Here is a 16,540-nt window from a genome sequence, read left to right on the forward strand (position 1 = left end):
ATCAAACAGCTTTTAACTTTAGCTTAAAAGTAACTTCTAACTTAAAAAGAGAGAGGATCCAAATAGACTCGTAATCGGTCTGCCAGCTAAAAGAGCAAACAAATAAGTTACTTTTTTTTATTATTGATAGCAAGTTGAAATAACTTGTTATCAAATTAATTTTGTCAACCTAATCTTTCAGTAAAAAAATGATAATCTACTCAACTCCAAGGGGCGACACACCTGGTAAGGAAGTTATGCTAAAAGAGCGGACTGCAGCGAAGAAAGTTCTTTGGATTGATCTCGGGGCCAGTCAGAAAAATACTCACATTTTACGTGGATTAGACTCATCCAAATAAATGGGGAAAAAAATATAGGTCCGTTTGAATTTTGTTTTCAAAAATAGTTTTTGATTTTCAAAAAAAAAAAAAAAATATGTTTGATAAGATTTGTTTTACAAATAGGTTTTAAAAATTATAATTGTTTTTTAGTTTTTAGAATCAAATTTAGAGAACACATGAATCTCAGTTGTTTTTATTTTGTGTTTTGACTTTTAACTTTTTAAACAAAACAAAAAACACACACAGAAAACATCTAATTCACTAACTATTCTATAAATTTTTTTTAAGAAAACGAAAAACAGAATACAATCAAATAGGTTCCTAATCTTCTTTAATCTAAATTAACCAGGTACATTTCAAGTGCGTACACATCAATCTAAAAATTGATGGTCTCGAGTTCAAATCCTTGAAAATGCAGTTAAAATTTGGTAGGAAAAACTTTATCACCTATATATAATCGAACCGAATTCGCAAAAAAAATTCTCTACATTTTAAAATTTTTAATTGTATCTTGTAATATGAATTTGCTTTGTATCTGTAAGAGAATCCATACGCCCCCCCCCCCCCCCCCCCCCCTTCTCCTCCTTTTCCCCAAACGACAAATTATGTCATTATCTCCATAACAAAACAAACACTAAACTCATCTTATAAGTTGCGACAATTATGGGTTTAGATGAATAATTTGAGACTTGATGGTTATGAAATGTCAATAAAATAAATATCACCATAGCTCCATTAAAACGTCAATGATTCCTAGCTATAATTAAAGCATGACAGAATGGAATAAAAGAAACAGTTGGATGCAGCTAAAATGTTTTTTTTATCCCCATTATATTAGTTGTTTTAGGTTTATCCCTTGAATGTTATTTCCTTGCTGGTTTCACGCGATAGGAGAAATAAAAACTACGTATGTTTTTGGGGGAGAAAAAAGCAATTGGAACTATAAAAAGCAACTGGAACTATAATAATATAAATTTGTTAGTGGGAATCTATATTAGCTGAAAAAAGAAACATTAGCGGTAGGAGGTGAAACATTCTCAATTTCGAAAAGTATAACATTGAACTTTTTCCTTAAATGCTTATTATATTTATTCCTTTTTGTTGATGAAGTGATGAATCATGATTTTGATAATGATAGCATAATGGTCTAAAGAAGATGGGCACAAGAGGAATTAAGAGCACGTTATTAAGGATGTGATTAAGAAATGTCATGGGTAAGGCAATATATAATTAGTAGTTGTAGGGCACACTTGTGCTGGTCCTCTCTTGGATTGTACCATCGAAAAAAGAAAACCGTTGATGCTGATAGTGTCTATCTGCAGGATTGGTACTTGGGATTGGGAAGGGTGGTCACTGGTCACTGGAGCGTGTTGTCTTCATACAGAACCATTCTTATGGGTTCACCGTTCACCAACTCAATTCGGTCGGAATAAAACACCCCAACAATGTATATTAATGTATATTAAAACAATAACTAATTAACCCCCTCCCTTAATAAGTATATTTGTCATTTTCAATAAAATCCAAATCATTTGAGATTTATTTCTTTTTTTAGTTCAGTATTAGGGACTCATTCTTATTTGTTGCGGGGTAAAACTTTGATATGCAGGCACTTTTTTTATTTATTTAAAGTCCTCGATAATGCATATATATCAGGTATTATTATATCCATGATCCACGCTTTTTTTTTTTTAATTTTATATCTGTAACCATAATTTTTTATTTAATATGTAAATATTTAGTATTTGAATAATTTTGTTTCGAAAAATTATAATAAAATATCAAATAAATTTTCGACTGAATTTTTTTATATGCAAATCTGTTGTAAATTTAATCGTGGAGATACAAGATAACAGAAGAAAATTTACAGGAGACACAATATTTTTACTTGTTCAGAAACTTGTTATTAGCAAGTTTCCTACATCAAGGACAAATGGCTAAAATCCTCTTTATCAGCTTGCATTAAATCAGAACCCCAATACAATGTGCAAAGACATAAAACATCTACAACTCAGAATCAAAAGCAACACTCTAAAGAACAGCACCTAAGAGATCTAGACATGCATCAGATTACAAGAACGAAAAGAAAACACACAGTAGCATGCAATATCACACAAAGTATCAGATATTACATGCACCAGCTGAACTAGTGAGCTTCTACGATCTTGGATTAAAGTCACCAAGTCCCGAGCGAACAACCCAGCCGCTCCTGATCTTGATCTTCAATCAATCCTGCAAAAGAGAACGAGAAAACAGAGGTGCACACAAGGAGAAGAAGAAGCACACAGGTAATCACAAGATTAACCAAACCGAAGGGCTGATTTCTTGATGAAATCAGCAAACCCTATGATAGGGTTTCAGAGTGCCTTTTGAACGAGAGAGAAAGACAAAGAGAGAGATATATCAATCAGGTAGAATGCGAATTGTGTCAAATAAAGGATATCAGTTTTGTATATATGAAGAAGCAAAATTGCAGCGTTTAATCAACAAACATAAAACGACATGAAGGAGAGCAAAACGCAAATGAAGAAAAAATACTCAGCAACCCCTGTTTTAGGAATACCAATGAAGTCTACAAAATCAAATCTAATTTAATCTATTTTTACTCTTATAAAATGTAATAGAATATTATATTTAAAATTTAACAATTATATAATTGATTTTATTTTGTATTTGTGATCATATTTAGTTGTGTAAATAAATTAATAAAAACGTCATTCGAATATATTCGAATAATAAAAACTTCGTTTCTACCGTTTGTACGTGTTTACCATCGAGGAAAGTCTTTACTTGTATTTTAATTTTACGTTTTTACATTAATTTTTGACAGTAATGATCACACCATCTTTGAATTGCACGTGCTTTGAATTAAATTTGCGTTTATCTTTGAATTCAACGTTTAAGAATGCAGCACACATGTGCACTGGACTTCAATTTTCAACACTGACTTGTCAATCATTTATTAGATCAATCTATCCAACCCATCCAAGATTTGGCGCTGGCAAAAATTGAATCAAATTGTGGTTGATATTTTGTGGGTTTTCAATAGCAAAAGTGGTCCGAGTTCCTCACTCCCTAGCTAATGGAAAAGACATGGCAATGAGGCAATGAAGATAACGATTATTTTCATTTACATGTAAAATACTGACAAGATCGATTAGCATGCCTAAGTTTTATAGATAACCCAGAGGGTCACTTTCATCTTCGAAGGAATTGGGACCTTTTCCTAATCTAATACTGTGGGATTTTTCTCTATTTTGAATAGTTGGTTCCTTGGCGCTGAGTTAGTGAGGTTGGACATGTGTTCGATTCCCGCTGAATGCATTTTTGGGGAGAGGGCTGAACCTTTAGCCATTACTGACCCCCGCACTCCGGATTAGTCCCATAGCCGGCTCAAAGGGGATACCGGAGGGAGCCAACTCGCCTCAAAGAGGTAATTAGGGTTGGGTAACTCCAAAAAAAATATAAAGCATGAAATTATCTATGATCAATAATTTATAGAATCAGGTCAAAATGATCGACATCTCTCGTACGTAATAAAGTATGTTTACAACCATCAATTATCACAGCCAAGGAGAATTAATCAATATTGAAAACCATTGCAAGCTAGCAGCCCCTATCTCCTCAAAGAATTCAACTAACTAGCTAGGTAGATATGGCAACGTACATTGTACAAGTAATGCAAATGACAAATCTATAATATGACTAGCACCTAATTAATTTAAACCCATCAAACTAAAGTAAAATGCAAATCAACTCCTCCACCTAAGTAACCCAACTCCGTAGTTTTGTGAATGGATATTTATATAGGAATCACACATATTATTGGTATATGCTTTCTTTTTTTCTTCTCTTTTTTCCCCTCAATTTCCTTTTTGATACAAAGTCTTGGGTCTAAGCATTTGTATGTTTCTGACATGATGCTAATGGACAAGGTGAACTCCTACACATGCGTGGTCTGAGTAGCTTTCGAGCTATGTTGAATATCTTCTGCAATCCTCTTTGCATCAATAGATGCACCAAGCAGGCCTCGTTTAGTGAAACCCACTGCATATAGTCCGTTTTCACCTTTCCATCCATTTGGGAATGGTTTCCGTGGCAACCCATCTTTCTCACAAAACATGTCGGTGCCCTGATTGCAATTAGTTTCAAGCCCAATTAATATATGTTAATTATATTTCATTCATATTTAGCAGCAGTATTAAAGGAAGCACCTTTAACCAAGAGGGTACATTGCTTTTGTAACCAGTTGCAAATATGATGGCATCAAAATTCTCTATATTTCCATCAACGAACTCCACCGAATGCTTTGTTAGTAGTTTAATTCCCCGGCAAACCTATATATATTAGACAAGATCATGCTGGAAACAATGAAGCAGAAAAAATGTATTTTTTTTTTCTTTTAAATCTTTACCTTAAAGCAAAAGGAAAAGTTGGTTGATTATGACAAATAAAACAGAATATGATGAAAATCCTATTGGATTTGATTGGGGTATGGGGAGAACCTAACCTTAATTTTTCCACTTTTAATGTGAGCAACTGTCCCAACATCCAAAACTGGTGTCTTGCCGTACAAGTTCTTGAGCTCTAGAGGGCCAAATTTGGGACGATCAAGTCCAAATCGAGCTGTGTCCCCAAGCATGAGATGTGACATCACAAGTAAAAATTTATCCACGAGACGTATAGGGAACCACCTTAGTAAGCTCATAGATAAACCAAAAGTTGATTTCCCAAACATATGCTGAGGCAAGATATGCACCTGCAATGAAAAGAAAATATCACATTTAAAATTTAATTAAAAAAAGATTTAAATAGGTGCTAAAGAACCTTTTTCAGGAAATTTTAGACATGAGAGTAGTGCTAAAGAACCATCATCTTTTCATGCTCCTAGAGATTTTCCGTAAATACTGATAATGGTTCTGTGCAGAGAAAAGAACATAATATCTAAGATTTGGGGTTGCTGACATTGGATGCGCATGCAAACGGATTCCAATAAAGCATGAGAACAATGACAAAAGCTCTTTGCTAAGAGTTCTTTATTTTTCTTTGAGAGTTTTTGTTATAAAAACTATAGTATAATATATTAGCAGACTGTGTTCACTTTGCAGTTTCAAACTATGCCAGAAGCGTGTGTCTTACATCAATTGGGGTATCAGATTGGCTCACGAAGCACCCTTTAGACTGAAGATTTAACTGGATTTAACAGATTTAGTCAACTGAAAGTAAGAGCAACACCAAATATATTTTTTATGTGTATAAACAAAATGATTCTATTATTTTAAAGTAGATCTTGTGTATGATTTAGATAATGAGATTTTAAGTAGACACTCACCGTATCTCTAACCACGAGGGATGGGCGAGCATTATGGTTGCAGAGATCCAAACAAACCTCCATGCCTGAATTTCCACATCCAACCACCAAAACATTCTTGCCACAAAACATACTACCGCTCTTATATGAGCTAGTGTGTAAGATAGGCCCTTCAAACTCATCCATTCCTTCTATTTGAGGCACTACCTTCTCAGCATTCTCTCCAGTAGCTACTATCAACCATTGACAAACATATTCTGTCTCCTCCTTTTTAAGACCTTGAGTCCTGACCCTCCAATACCCACATCCATGATCAAAATCAGCACTTACCACTGTCTTCCTGAAAGCTGGTTTTATATCAAAATGATCAGCATAAGCCTTCAAGTATGCCAAAAATTGTTGTTTGGTTGGATAGGAAGGGAAGTTTTTGGGAAAAGGCATTAGAGGGAGCTGGCAGAATTGCTTTGGAAGATGAAGGCGTAAACGGTCATAAGTCTTGAGCTGCCACATTGAAGCTAAGCATTTATCCCTTTCAAGGATTAGGCTTTGAATGCCTTTCTGCTTAAGACATGCTGCAGCAGCTAGCCCAGATGGACCAGCACCTATTATCACTGGTCCCCGAACCCATATAGGCCTTGTCACTTTACCCATCTTTACTTGGTGATAATCATGGACACTTTTTCCTTCTCGTTCCTTCAAGTACTCCTCCATGAACAGCAAGTAATAAAGCCTGAAAAGGGGGTGAGGGTAGGGGTGTGGGGACAATTTCAAAAATTTGATGACAAAGTGAATTCATAAAATAAAGCCATGTTTTGCTCTCGGCAGTTAATCAATGAAACTCATTAATTACTAAGCCACCCTTCAGGTAAGAACTGAGCAGATGAGATAAAAATATGATTTGATTGCTCTGATGAACAAATCAGTATGGCTTGTAATTAAGGGTCTGCTTTAGTTATAAACTGAGGCTAAGAGTTTGAACTTTGGTTTTGTTCATTATGGAGAAGAAAGCGGGAAGCAAGAGAGTGGCAAGACATAAACACAGTAACTAACGTATAGACAGCAAGAAAGTTAAAAGGGATTTTGTATTGGGGTGGGTTCTATATACAAATATACATATATATACATATGAATTGGTGAGTGCTGGTAGTGTTAAAGGAGTTTGGTTGTTTGAGACATGTCCACATTAATAATAACTAACATTAACCGACAACACCCTCTCATCCACCCAAATAATCATATGGACAAAACATACACCAGGAGATAACAAAAATTCTAGCTTATTAAGGTAACTACTTCTAGAGATGGTATTAGAATGATATTTTCAACTAAATACAGTAAAATGGGTTTGCCAGTGTCAATCAATACGAGGTTTGATATTTTAGGATGTTTTTCGGCTGGGCCCATGGAGAGTTCTACACCGCTTGATTTGAAGGCTCTCACGGTTACTCTGACTGGCTTATGTTTATTTGTCTTGAGATGATTTTTTGTATATTATATTACCGTCGGCGGTTTAATAATTTTTAACTACTTCAATAAAATTTGCTTTATTAGAAAACTTATGCTTTTAAGAGCAAGTAATAAATGTTTCTACATGTTCAGGTTTTAGTGTTTTACACACAATTTTAGATCATGTATCATACCATATATATATATATATAACACTTATACACCACCTTGCGTTTGGTTAATAAAACTTTTTCAGACTCTACACTTAATAGCTTAGCATTTAGGTTGAATTAAGTGCAGGTCCTCATCAAATAGGTTTGATCTCCATCAAATAGCATTTAGTTCACATGGTCTATCGAGTATCCTTTGAGAAGTACTACTTTGGGAGTGGAAACGTAAATGCGAAAAAGAAAATGTGAAATACATATAGGATTTGATCACATAAAACATGACAACGGTAAATTCCGTCGTCAAATTCCTAAAACGTTAGTTAGCTTAATATGAAAAGAAGATCTTTGTAGATGAGAGACGACCCGGTGATGAATTCATTGGGTCCTCTTAAATTCCTTTCTTTTGCAAAAGGGTTTATAGCTTTTCCACTAAAACAATTTGCATCAAAGCAGACCACTAAAATGCAAGTCTTTGTATTTCGATTTTTGAGCTCTTAGTGGGAACGTTAAATGTGAATTAGACCACTCTATTCCAAGTTCCATGTCGCCCTAGGCTGTCAATAGAAGTATAGAACCATCCAAATGCACCCCCCCCCCCCCCCCCCCCACACACACACACATTCTTTTGGATATTTTTTTTAAATAAAATTATTACTTTGATGTAACACCAAATTAACATATAACCTAATTTAGCTTTGTTCTTACAAGTTTCTTTCTTTCGTTAACTCCCTTCTCACAAGTGCAAACAAAAGCCCTTTGATGATTTTTTTCATTTGATTCAGATTGTTTTATATATATGATCTGCTCCTATTTCAACAACAAAGATAACTCCAGGAGCTATTTTGGTTATTAATTCGAAACAAAGTTTTCTTGATTCATAGAAAAAAGACTCATGAAACAGAAATGAATAACTTTCACTTTTTAAAAAACAATTCAAGAACAAATATAAAAATTTTACGAGAACGTATTATTTTCACGCTCATGTTCTTTTCTTTAAAGATATACAAGCCTAGGCCAATCGCAGTTTATGTGCTTAGCACTATGGCATAACTTTAATTTTATTTTAATTAGTGGGAATCAATCCAAATACACTAACTCTTTGATTGCCACTTGAGTATAAAATAAACTAATAGGCTTCGAAAAGAATTGGAGCGGTGTCATCTTTCATTTTTCTTTCTTTTCAAATTGATCTATATATTTTTTGATTTTGCTTTATAATTTCATATTTATTTTTTTTGGATAGATAATTTCATATTTAATTTCACGTCCTTCTTTCCCCGTCTTCTTTGCTTTTGGGTAATATCCTCCTTGTACAAGTTAAGAAAATAATATATTTTTTGGAAATTATGGAATTTCGTTTTTGAGTTTTACGTACACCCCAATCAGCAATGTGATATATTCATTTGGGCTGTTTAGTGTTTTTCCACTTTAATTTTGAAATTCCTTGAAACATGCCTAAATTCAAAATGAAAAATGTCCCACATATTTGTCAAGCGGGCACCGGAGCTTGTGGTGGAGATTATTAAGCTACATCGATCACATTAAGTGGGACTAATATTATATCTAGCTAAACCCAAAATCTTAGAGTATTGAGTTTATGAGTTCATTCATTTTATAGGAACTTTGTTGGAAATAATCAAGTGTGAGTGAGTAGTGGTGAAGTAAGTCTCACATAGTCTAGACTTAAACCAATTGAGGACTATATAAGTGTAAAAGACTCATAAACCTATAGCCTTAAGGTTTTGGGTTAAGATGTGGTGTGAACTCACTTATTGTGGTTTCTCAGTTGGCCCATTGGTGAATAAATTATTTGCAAAGGTTTTGGGCTCCCTCGTACCATTTCTCCCCCATTTGTAAAAGTATTTGGAAGATCTTCACAGAAGGCTAGTGTGACCCTAATATTTGAAGAGAAAAAAACAAAAAAACTTCCGCAAAAATTGCCCTTAAGATAAGAATGATATTGGGCCTCACACACTTGAGGGAGGATGTTGGAAATAATCAAGTGTGAGTGAGTAGTGGTGAAGTAAGTCTCACATAGTCTAAACTTAGACCAATTGAGGACCATATAAGTGTAAAAGACCCATAAACCTATAGCCTTAAGATTTTGGATTAAGATATGGTGTCAGCCCATTTATTATGGTTTCTCAATTGCCCATTGATGAATAAACATTTGCAAAGATTTTGAACTCACCCTGTACCATTTCCAACAAACTTCACTTAATTTATTATCAATTAATGAGTGAGGCTTGTTGGCTGCCTATTTTCCAATGAACGTTAGAAAGCTTTGACGGGATGTTTGACCAGGTATGTTACATGGTCAACTTTGAGTTATGTTATAGACTAGAGTACAACGAATTGTCATATAAGAATTGCTACTTGTAGAACAGGTTATTATAACGAGGAAAATTTGATTAGGTTTGTAAAGAATTAATTTAACCTAAAATTTTAAGGTATTTGGTTAGAAATTTTTTAATAATTTATATTGTTTTCTAATGCATTCTCTTAAGCAAAAGTCTTAATTTGAGCTTAAAGTGTGAATATTGTACATAATCAATTTTTTATTTATCTTGTGCTTATTTAATTCCACTAGAAAATTGAGGTAGTGAGGATTGAACACATGACATTAGGATCATTGACTCTGATATAAAGAACCAATTCATATGTGTTTATGTATAAAGGGCATATTAGAGATATATAAAATTATTACTATAACTTCATCTACCAACTTAAATTTTTGGATTAATTAAATTAATTCTTTATAATATTTTATGTGGCCATTATTACTATTTTAGTCTGACAAAGTGTTTTGTGAGCCTTATACCAAGCCTAGTCCTTTCCTCCTCCCGAACAGAGCCATTAAAATCTTCTTTTTTGACAGCATGATGATGTTCTCTACGTAATGCAATTCGAAAGCTGATTTTGCAGTTCCATTATTCTACCTTGTGCATATTCATCAATTAAGCATCTTGTACTAAATTTTTAAAGAAAGACTTGTTGCTTGGTGCGGCATGGTTCTATGCAAGTACAGCTTGACATTGTTGGAATTGAAACATGAATCAGCAATGGTTATCACTTATCATATTTTGCTTCCAGTCACCATGCAATTAAATACGAACCAATTAGAATATCATATTGGCAACTTAATTAATATCTGATCATTGCAATATATATTTTTTTAATCAGAATCTTGCATATATGATTTCTTTTTCTAAAGAAAATAAAAAGTAATTCGTAATACTGACAAGCACTAGAGAAGAAAAAATTAAGCTAAACTCAAGCTTCGTTCTCAAGATATAAACATAACCAATAAAGTTGATTACTTATATAGTATTTATAAGAATATGGCCACATTCCGGTGAAGTGATTGCAAGTTGATTCAGTGGTAGTAAATCTTAAGCTTCTTTTTTCTTTTTCGGTGTGGTAACATATAAAATAAATATAAACTGCAAATTCAAGTCAGTGGTGCATTTACTTGATCTTATGACCATAATAAATTTTCATACGATCGAATGGGACTCTGGCCTGTAATTATCAACTAAAAATATAAAATAATTAGTGCATTCCCTTCGAGTCAACCGTAAGGTATCGCTTTAGATTAAAGGAACATATTATATTATCAACAGACTCGTGTAAACTATAAATAAGTTTATAATATCAGAGAATCGTTATTCTCTGTTGCTCCGTGTGGATTTTAATTGGGAGGCAGAGGTATAGCTTGCCTGAGCCAACTTCGTATTATATATTGCCATACAATGACACAAATGAAAAGGCTATGCGTCTACTTGAGGGTTTAAAAGGTAACAATAACCATTCTTTTTGTCTTAGGAAAAAGATAAATATATTATTTGATGTGTACATAAATGCATGTTAGATATTCCTCATTGCAGCATTTAGCACGATCCACGTGTTCGTCGCACTGATATATATAAACAATGACCTTCGAGATGAATAGCATTTCTAGCCTTTATAAGTACTTAAAACGTCCTAGTTACTAACTCCTATATAGCTCTTAGGGTTCTTTAATTTTCTTTGTAAAAGATCACTTTAATTACATTGTGAAAAGTCAGCTCCCACAACAACAGTTATTCTAATATTGTTGACCTTTTGCAGCGTGTCTCGTCTCACTTGTCAAACAATTCAAAATCGTTTTTGAACATTTTCATTTAATTAGCCATATATTTATCGATCCTCCACTGAGTTTGTTTACAAATAATGTGTATTGAAAACTCTAAAACTGTGTAGAGAAAATAGACCTGGGGTTCAATGTTCAGGAAATGAGACGAGGATGGATTTGTGAAGAAGATTCCAAGTTCCAAACATGTTCTAATAAAAAAATTCATAGTTGATCTTCTTCCGTTGGCGTACAGAGAAATATAATTTTTTATTCATCTTCACGAATGTTGAAAATACTATCCATGCGCAATGCAATTATTCTATAGACAATAGCATACTCTTCTATCTCCAACTCAGTTGTTTATTTGGTTTTATTCGTATCAGCACTACATTATAAAAATATTTATTAGAAACCTTTAGCCAAAAGAACTCATCGACGGTGAAGGTTGAAGCATGATACTGCAAAATGGAAGAAAAACACTTAAATAAAACAAAAATTATAAAAGCACCTTGGTTCTGAATATTAGAAGTAATAAAAGCATAAAAGCACCTTGAATCTGAACATTAGAAGTAATGTATTACTAAATTCACGACTTCAAAATTAAACAAAACTTTCTTCTTGTTCAATTTAGCATAAGTTTTAGTAATGGAACCAAATTCCACACCCTAACTACTCAGGTAATCAATTAATAGGTCAGGCTGGAACCTAAAACCTATCCTAGTCTTATCCTTAAATATATTTATCGGGATAAAAAAAAGGTACATTAATTAGCATTATATTATTGGAAAAAATATTTCTCCAGTTACTATGAATAAAGTTATCTCCAGTGAACTCAAAACACGACTTTGTTTTGGAGTTATAAGATTAAAAAATTATAATGATAAAGATTAATATAACCTTGCAATATATTAAAATTATAAAAATACCTTAATTTCCGTTCCAAAACGATGTCGTTTTGGGCTCACTGGAGATAATTTTATCTCCGTTGACGGAAGAAATCGTTTACCTTATATTATTTGTACTTTTCTTTAAGGAAAAAAAAATGTAACTCGATTATGTAGTTTTGAACTTTATTTTCTCTGCATAATTAATCAAGTGTGAGCATCTGATATTCTGTTTAACATATCCTATCTGGCTCTTTCAAGAATGACAAAACATACATAGGTGACTATTTCAAGTAATTTGCGGGAACAGTCTTATGAACTGGCTAAAATGGCCGGTGCAATAGATTATGCTACTTTGGCAAGCAATGTCATAAAAATGTGCATTTTATTCTTCTGCAAACATTGATCGTTGGATTAAATGAGCCCAAAGTAGTTTGACACTGTCGAAATGCATTTGCTTGAATTAACAAACAACTGAAAAGGAAGCCAGATTGTATAATAATTAGCTTCTGATTTGCCTCAAATAGAAAGGCAAGTTAGGCAAACAAAAGAAAGAGCACAAAAGCTACAGCTTTTTTTTTTTATTTTTTTTCATAAACTACATGTATTCTTATTTGAGCCGGGATCATTCGTATCATGATTGGCTAGCTCTTTCAAAAGAAATTCTTTTCATCCTTCAGCATTGTGATTAGCGCTGTTTCTATTAGAGAAATAAAAGAAATGTATGTAACTTTTTTCAATCGCCTATAGCGAGTTGATTTCCTTCAGTCATTTGTCGTTTTCCATCTCTAATTTTGTCCTGAAACGGAGTGGATGACCTCCATGGAAGCGGTTAATTAGTATTGAGTATCTTCAATCTATTGAATTAACGCATCTAGTGAAACTGACTCTTTTTATTTTTCTTAAATATTTCTGAGGCTACTTTCTATTATGCTTGACAAACTCACAGAAGACAGATGAAGCTCGACTCTGTTGTAGTTATTCAACAAAGATCACTTCGTAGAATCACAAATTAGGTGCAGTCTGTGCCAATATTTTTCCATTTCCAAATTGAACTAATCACTTCATTGGTTTGAGAAAAAAAAAATCAGAGAGCTAATAAATATGTATGCGTTTCTCCCTTTCTAAACCTAAAAATACTTTTGAGGGCTCGAGCTAGCTTAGCTATTGGCTAGGAGGCGGGTTGAGTACTTGGGCTTGGGGTACTCGGTTGTAGGGAAGCATATAAATGTTGGTTTCACACTTGAGGGGGAGATTGTTGGGATATTGTGTTAGTCCCACATTGGTTGGTAATGCGCTAAGTGAAGACTACATAAGTGGAAGGATCCATGGATCCAATGCCTTAAGATTTTGGATTGAGATGTGATGTCAGACTCACTTGATGTATTTGATCCTCTTAGCTCATTGGTGTTGGCCCCGGGCTTCCCCCGACAGGTAGCAATTTTCAACAATTCACTACGAACACAACACAAAAAAATTGTGCATTAATTTTCTTACATGTTATTTGTGTCGTGTCTTTTTATAAACATATTATTCATGTCTTATCGTGTAGTGTCGATCCACATAATAAGTAACACAATTTGAGATTGACAGATTATTCATATCGTGTTAACCCACAAAATAAATAAATCATCTTTGTATCAAAAATTTTAAAGCTATTTCAAATTCATATCGATCGCATGCATTCATATTGAATATATTGTCTTCGTATCGAATTTATATTGCCGAATTGCCACCTTTTGAATTTACAATTGTACTTGTTTCTCATCGTGCACCATATTCTACCTTTTACCCTTTATCAGACCCACTGCAAATAGTATGTCTAACTGAAAGCATGATTAGACATTTTCGGAAATGTTTCTTTTCTTTCATGTTGGGTTATAAATGTATCCCAAAGTATATAATATTCAATATTGGAGGTGTTCTACATCAATGGTGACATCGTTAGCATGTTCTCACCATATGGATGCCGTTGACGAAGATGACTTGATGATTATATCAAAATCAACTACTTATATGATCACATGGTGGTAGCTCAGTTGACGCATGGGAGCTAAACACGTGGAGGTGAGAACATGTGTTCGAATCTTCCTGGTATCATCTTTGAAAGAGGTTTAAAGCCTTAATCATGAACCCGCCCCGAATCGAATTAGTTGCGAAGCAATAAATCGATTGGAGTATTTCCCAAAAAAAAAAAATCAACTACTTATACAGTGATGAGCTAATTGATTAAAACGCATGCTACTAAATATATAATATTAGTAGTTATTGGGCTAGAATCACATCTTGATTGGGCGAAATAATACATATAAAATTTAAGTGGCGTAAGGAATTTCTTCTTTTGTTTCACCAACTTGACAAGCCAAAGTATTCAGCAAATGTTGTACTAAAAATAAAGTATTCAGCAAATGAAAATATCTTATTAAATTGCATGCTTGATAGTATAAATTATTATGATCTAGTAGTACTGTTGGATATGACATGCTGCACGTAAATGTCAAGTGGCATGCAAAATTTTACCTCAGTATCATTTTATATATGGGATTAATGTTGCTTATATTATAAGAGATAATTTTATTTTTTATACACATATAAAAATATGTGAGATTTATATTTATTTTTTCTTTCTTCTCTTCTCACATAGGCTCATATAGGACACATACTTTTATGTGTATGTTAAAGATAAACTTATCTCCTACAACATAATAAATATTAATCTGTATATATATATATATATATATATATATATATATATATATAGTGTAAATACTTCTACAGCCACTTTAGATAAGATTATCTGCAGCTATCATTTATAACTATGTTCTCCAGGGAGTACATAGTTATAACATTAAAGTTGCTTTTTTTCTCTCCTCAGTTACTTTTCAGAACTTGTTTGTTGACGTGGAGAAAGAAAAAAAAATAACTTTAATGTTATAACTATGTACTTCCGGGAGAACATAATTATAAATGATAGATGTAGATAACCTTATCTAAAGTGGCTGTAGAAATATTTTTTCTTTTATATATATATATATATATATATATATATATATATATAGGAAAAATATTTGTCCTTTTAAATGACATAACTTGTGTCATTTCACTCTCACAAAGAGATGGGACTCACACCTTTACTTTTTTTGTCCACTCTCTTCCCTCATAATTTATCTCTTTCTCTCATTTAAAATGACACAATTTTACATCTTTTAAAATGACACATACTTTTTCATATATAAAGGAGGTTATATTATAACCTTTTTCGGTCACAACCAAATCTTAACTGTGGTTTCTGTCAAACTAACAGCTATAATTTATTGGGTCATACTTACTAATTAATAATTAATTCACAATAAATTATAATCGTCACATTAATGGAAATCAACAGTCAAGATTTAATTATAAGAAGTTGTAAGCGAAAAAATATTGTAAATATAACCTTCTTATATATATATATATATAGGTAAAATTATTTCTCCAGTTGCTTGATGTCCAGAAACGATAAGTGTAATTTATGATTCACAATATTTAAAATTTTCACATTTATATGATTATGATTCTCCATATTTAATATTATCACTTATATATATATGATAAATAATTGATTAATGGACATGAATAAAGAAATGTAAACTCCGAAAGTAGTTTGGTAGAAAACATAGGGCTTTGAAGGTACAATGAATTTAAGTCGCCTAGTACAAAATAGACCGTTATATTTGGTGGGAGACATGATATCCCTACTCGAAGATTTAAGAAGGACAACAGAAGGTGCCTAATAATGATAGAGGATAAATTAAAGATGCATTATTGAGAAAAATAAGATTCACCTCTAATGTGGAGTTTTAGAAAAGAAAAGAAAAATAAAATAAAATGATAGTGGAACTGTGGGACTTTCTCCATTGGAATTAGAGAAAAGTAGGCGTGCCTGTGACTAGACCCATAGAAAGCTGTATAATTGAGTGAGCGGAAATTAGGTTTCAAACATAGGATACATTTTGAACCATCATACGGGGCTCTTGTGTGATGTGTCTTTAAATTGTTCTTGTTTTAAACTTTAGCTTCAGTTTTTGTGATAGTTAGTCAAATGATAATTTAAAGTATTTAACTTATGTGACTAACTTTTTTTTCTATTAATTACTTCAAATCTCCATTTTATAATATTTTATGCTTTATATATATATATATATATATATATATATATATATATATATATATATATATATATATATGAGGTAGGATCCTTTGACACCGGTGTCAAAATTTATTTTTGACACCTCATCTGAGAGCCGTTAGATCAA

General features: G+C 32.8%; 1 protein-coding gene across 1 annotated transcript; it reads right to left on the reverse strand.

Moving 5' to 3' along the window:
• Positions 1–4,263: 4,263 nt before the first annotated feature.
• LOC133289838 (indole-3-pyruvate monooxygenase YUCCA2-like) lies at positions 4,264–6,345 on the reverse strand. Its single transcript, XM_061487841.1, has 4 exons — positions 5,653–6,345; positions 4,831–5,079; positions 4,535–4,657; positions 4,264–4,452 (listed from the first exon to the last, which is right to left on the reverse strand). The coding sequence occupies exons 1-4, from the start codon at positions 6,340–6,342 to the stop codon at positions 4,264–4,266; spliced, it is 1,251 nt and encodes a 416-aa protein (XP_061343825.1). The 5' UTR covers positions 6,343–6,345.
• Between the last annotated feature and the right edge of the window lie 10,195 nt (positions 6,346–16,540).

This window comes from Gastrolobium bilobum, unplaced genomic scaffold (genome assembly GCF_033153095.1).
Source record: "Gastrolobium bilobum isolate Gb01-03AN ecotype WA unplaced genomic scaffold, APGP_CSIRO_Gbil_v1 utg4848, whole genome shotgun sequence".
In the NCBI taxonomy this organism is placed as follows: Eukaryota; Viridiplantae; Streptophyta; class Magnoliopsida; order Fabales; family Fabaceae; genus Gastrolobium; species Gastrolobium bilobum.

What these genes read in the sequence shown, in the direction of transcription:
- LOC133289838 (XM_061487841.1), bottom strand. Translation starts at nt 6,342, where the DNA reads ATGGAGGAGTACTTGAAGGAACGAGAAGGAAAAAGTGTCCATGATTAT. An exon ending in TTAAAAGTGGAAAAATTAAG is followed by an intron (nt 4,658 to 4,830) that starts GTTAGGTTCTCC and finishes TAATATATATAG; the next exon opens with GTTTGCCGGGGAATTAAACT. An exon ending in ATGTACCCTCTTGGTTAAAG is followed by an intron (nt 4,453 to 4,534) that starts GTGCTTCCTTTA and finishes AATTGCAATCAG; the next exon opens with GGCACCGACATGTTTTGTGA.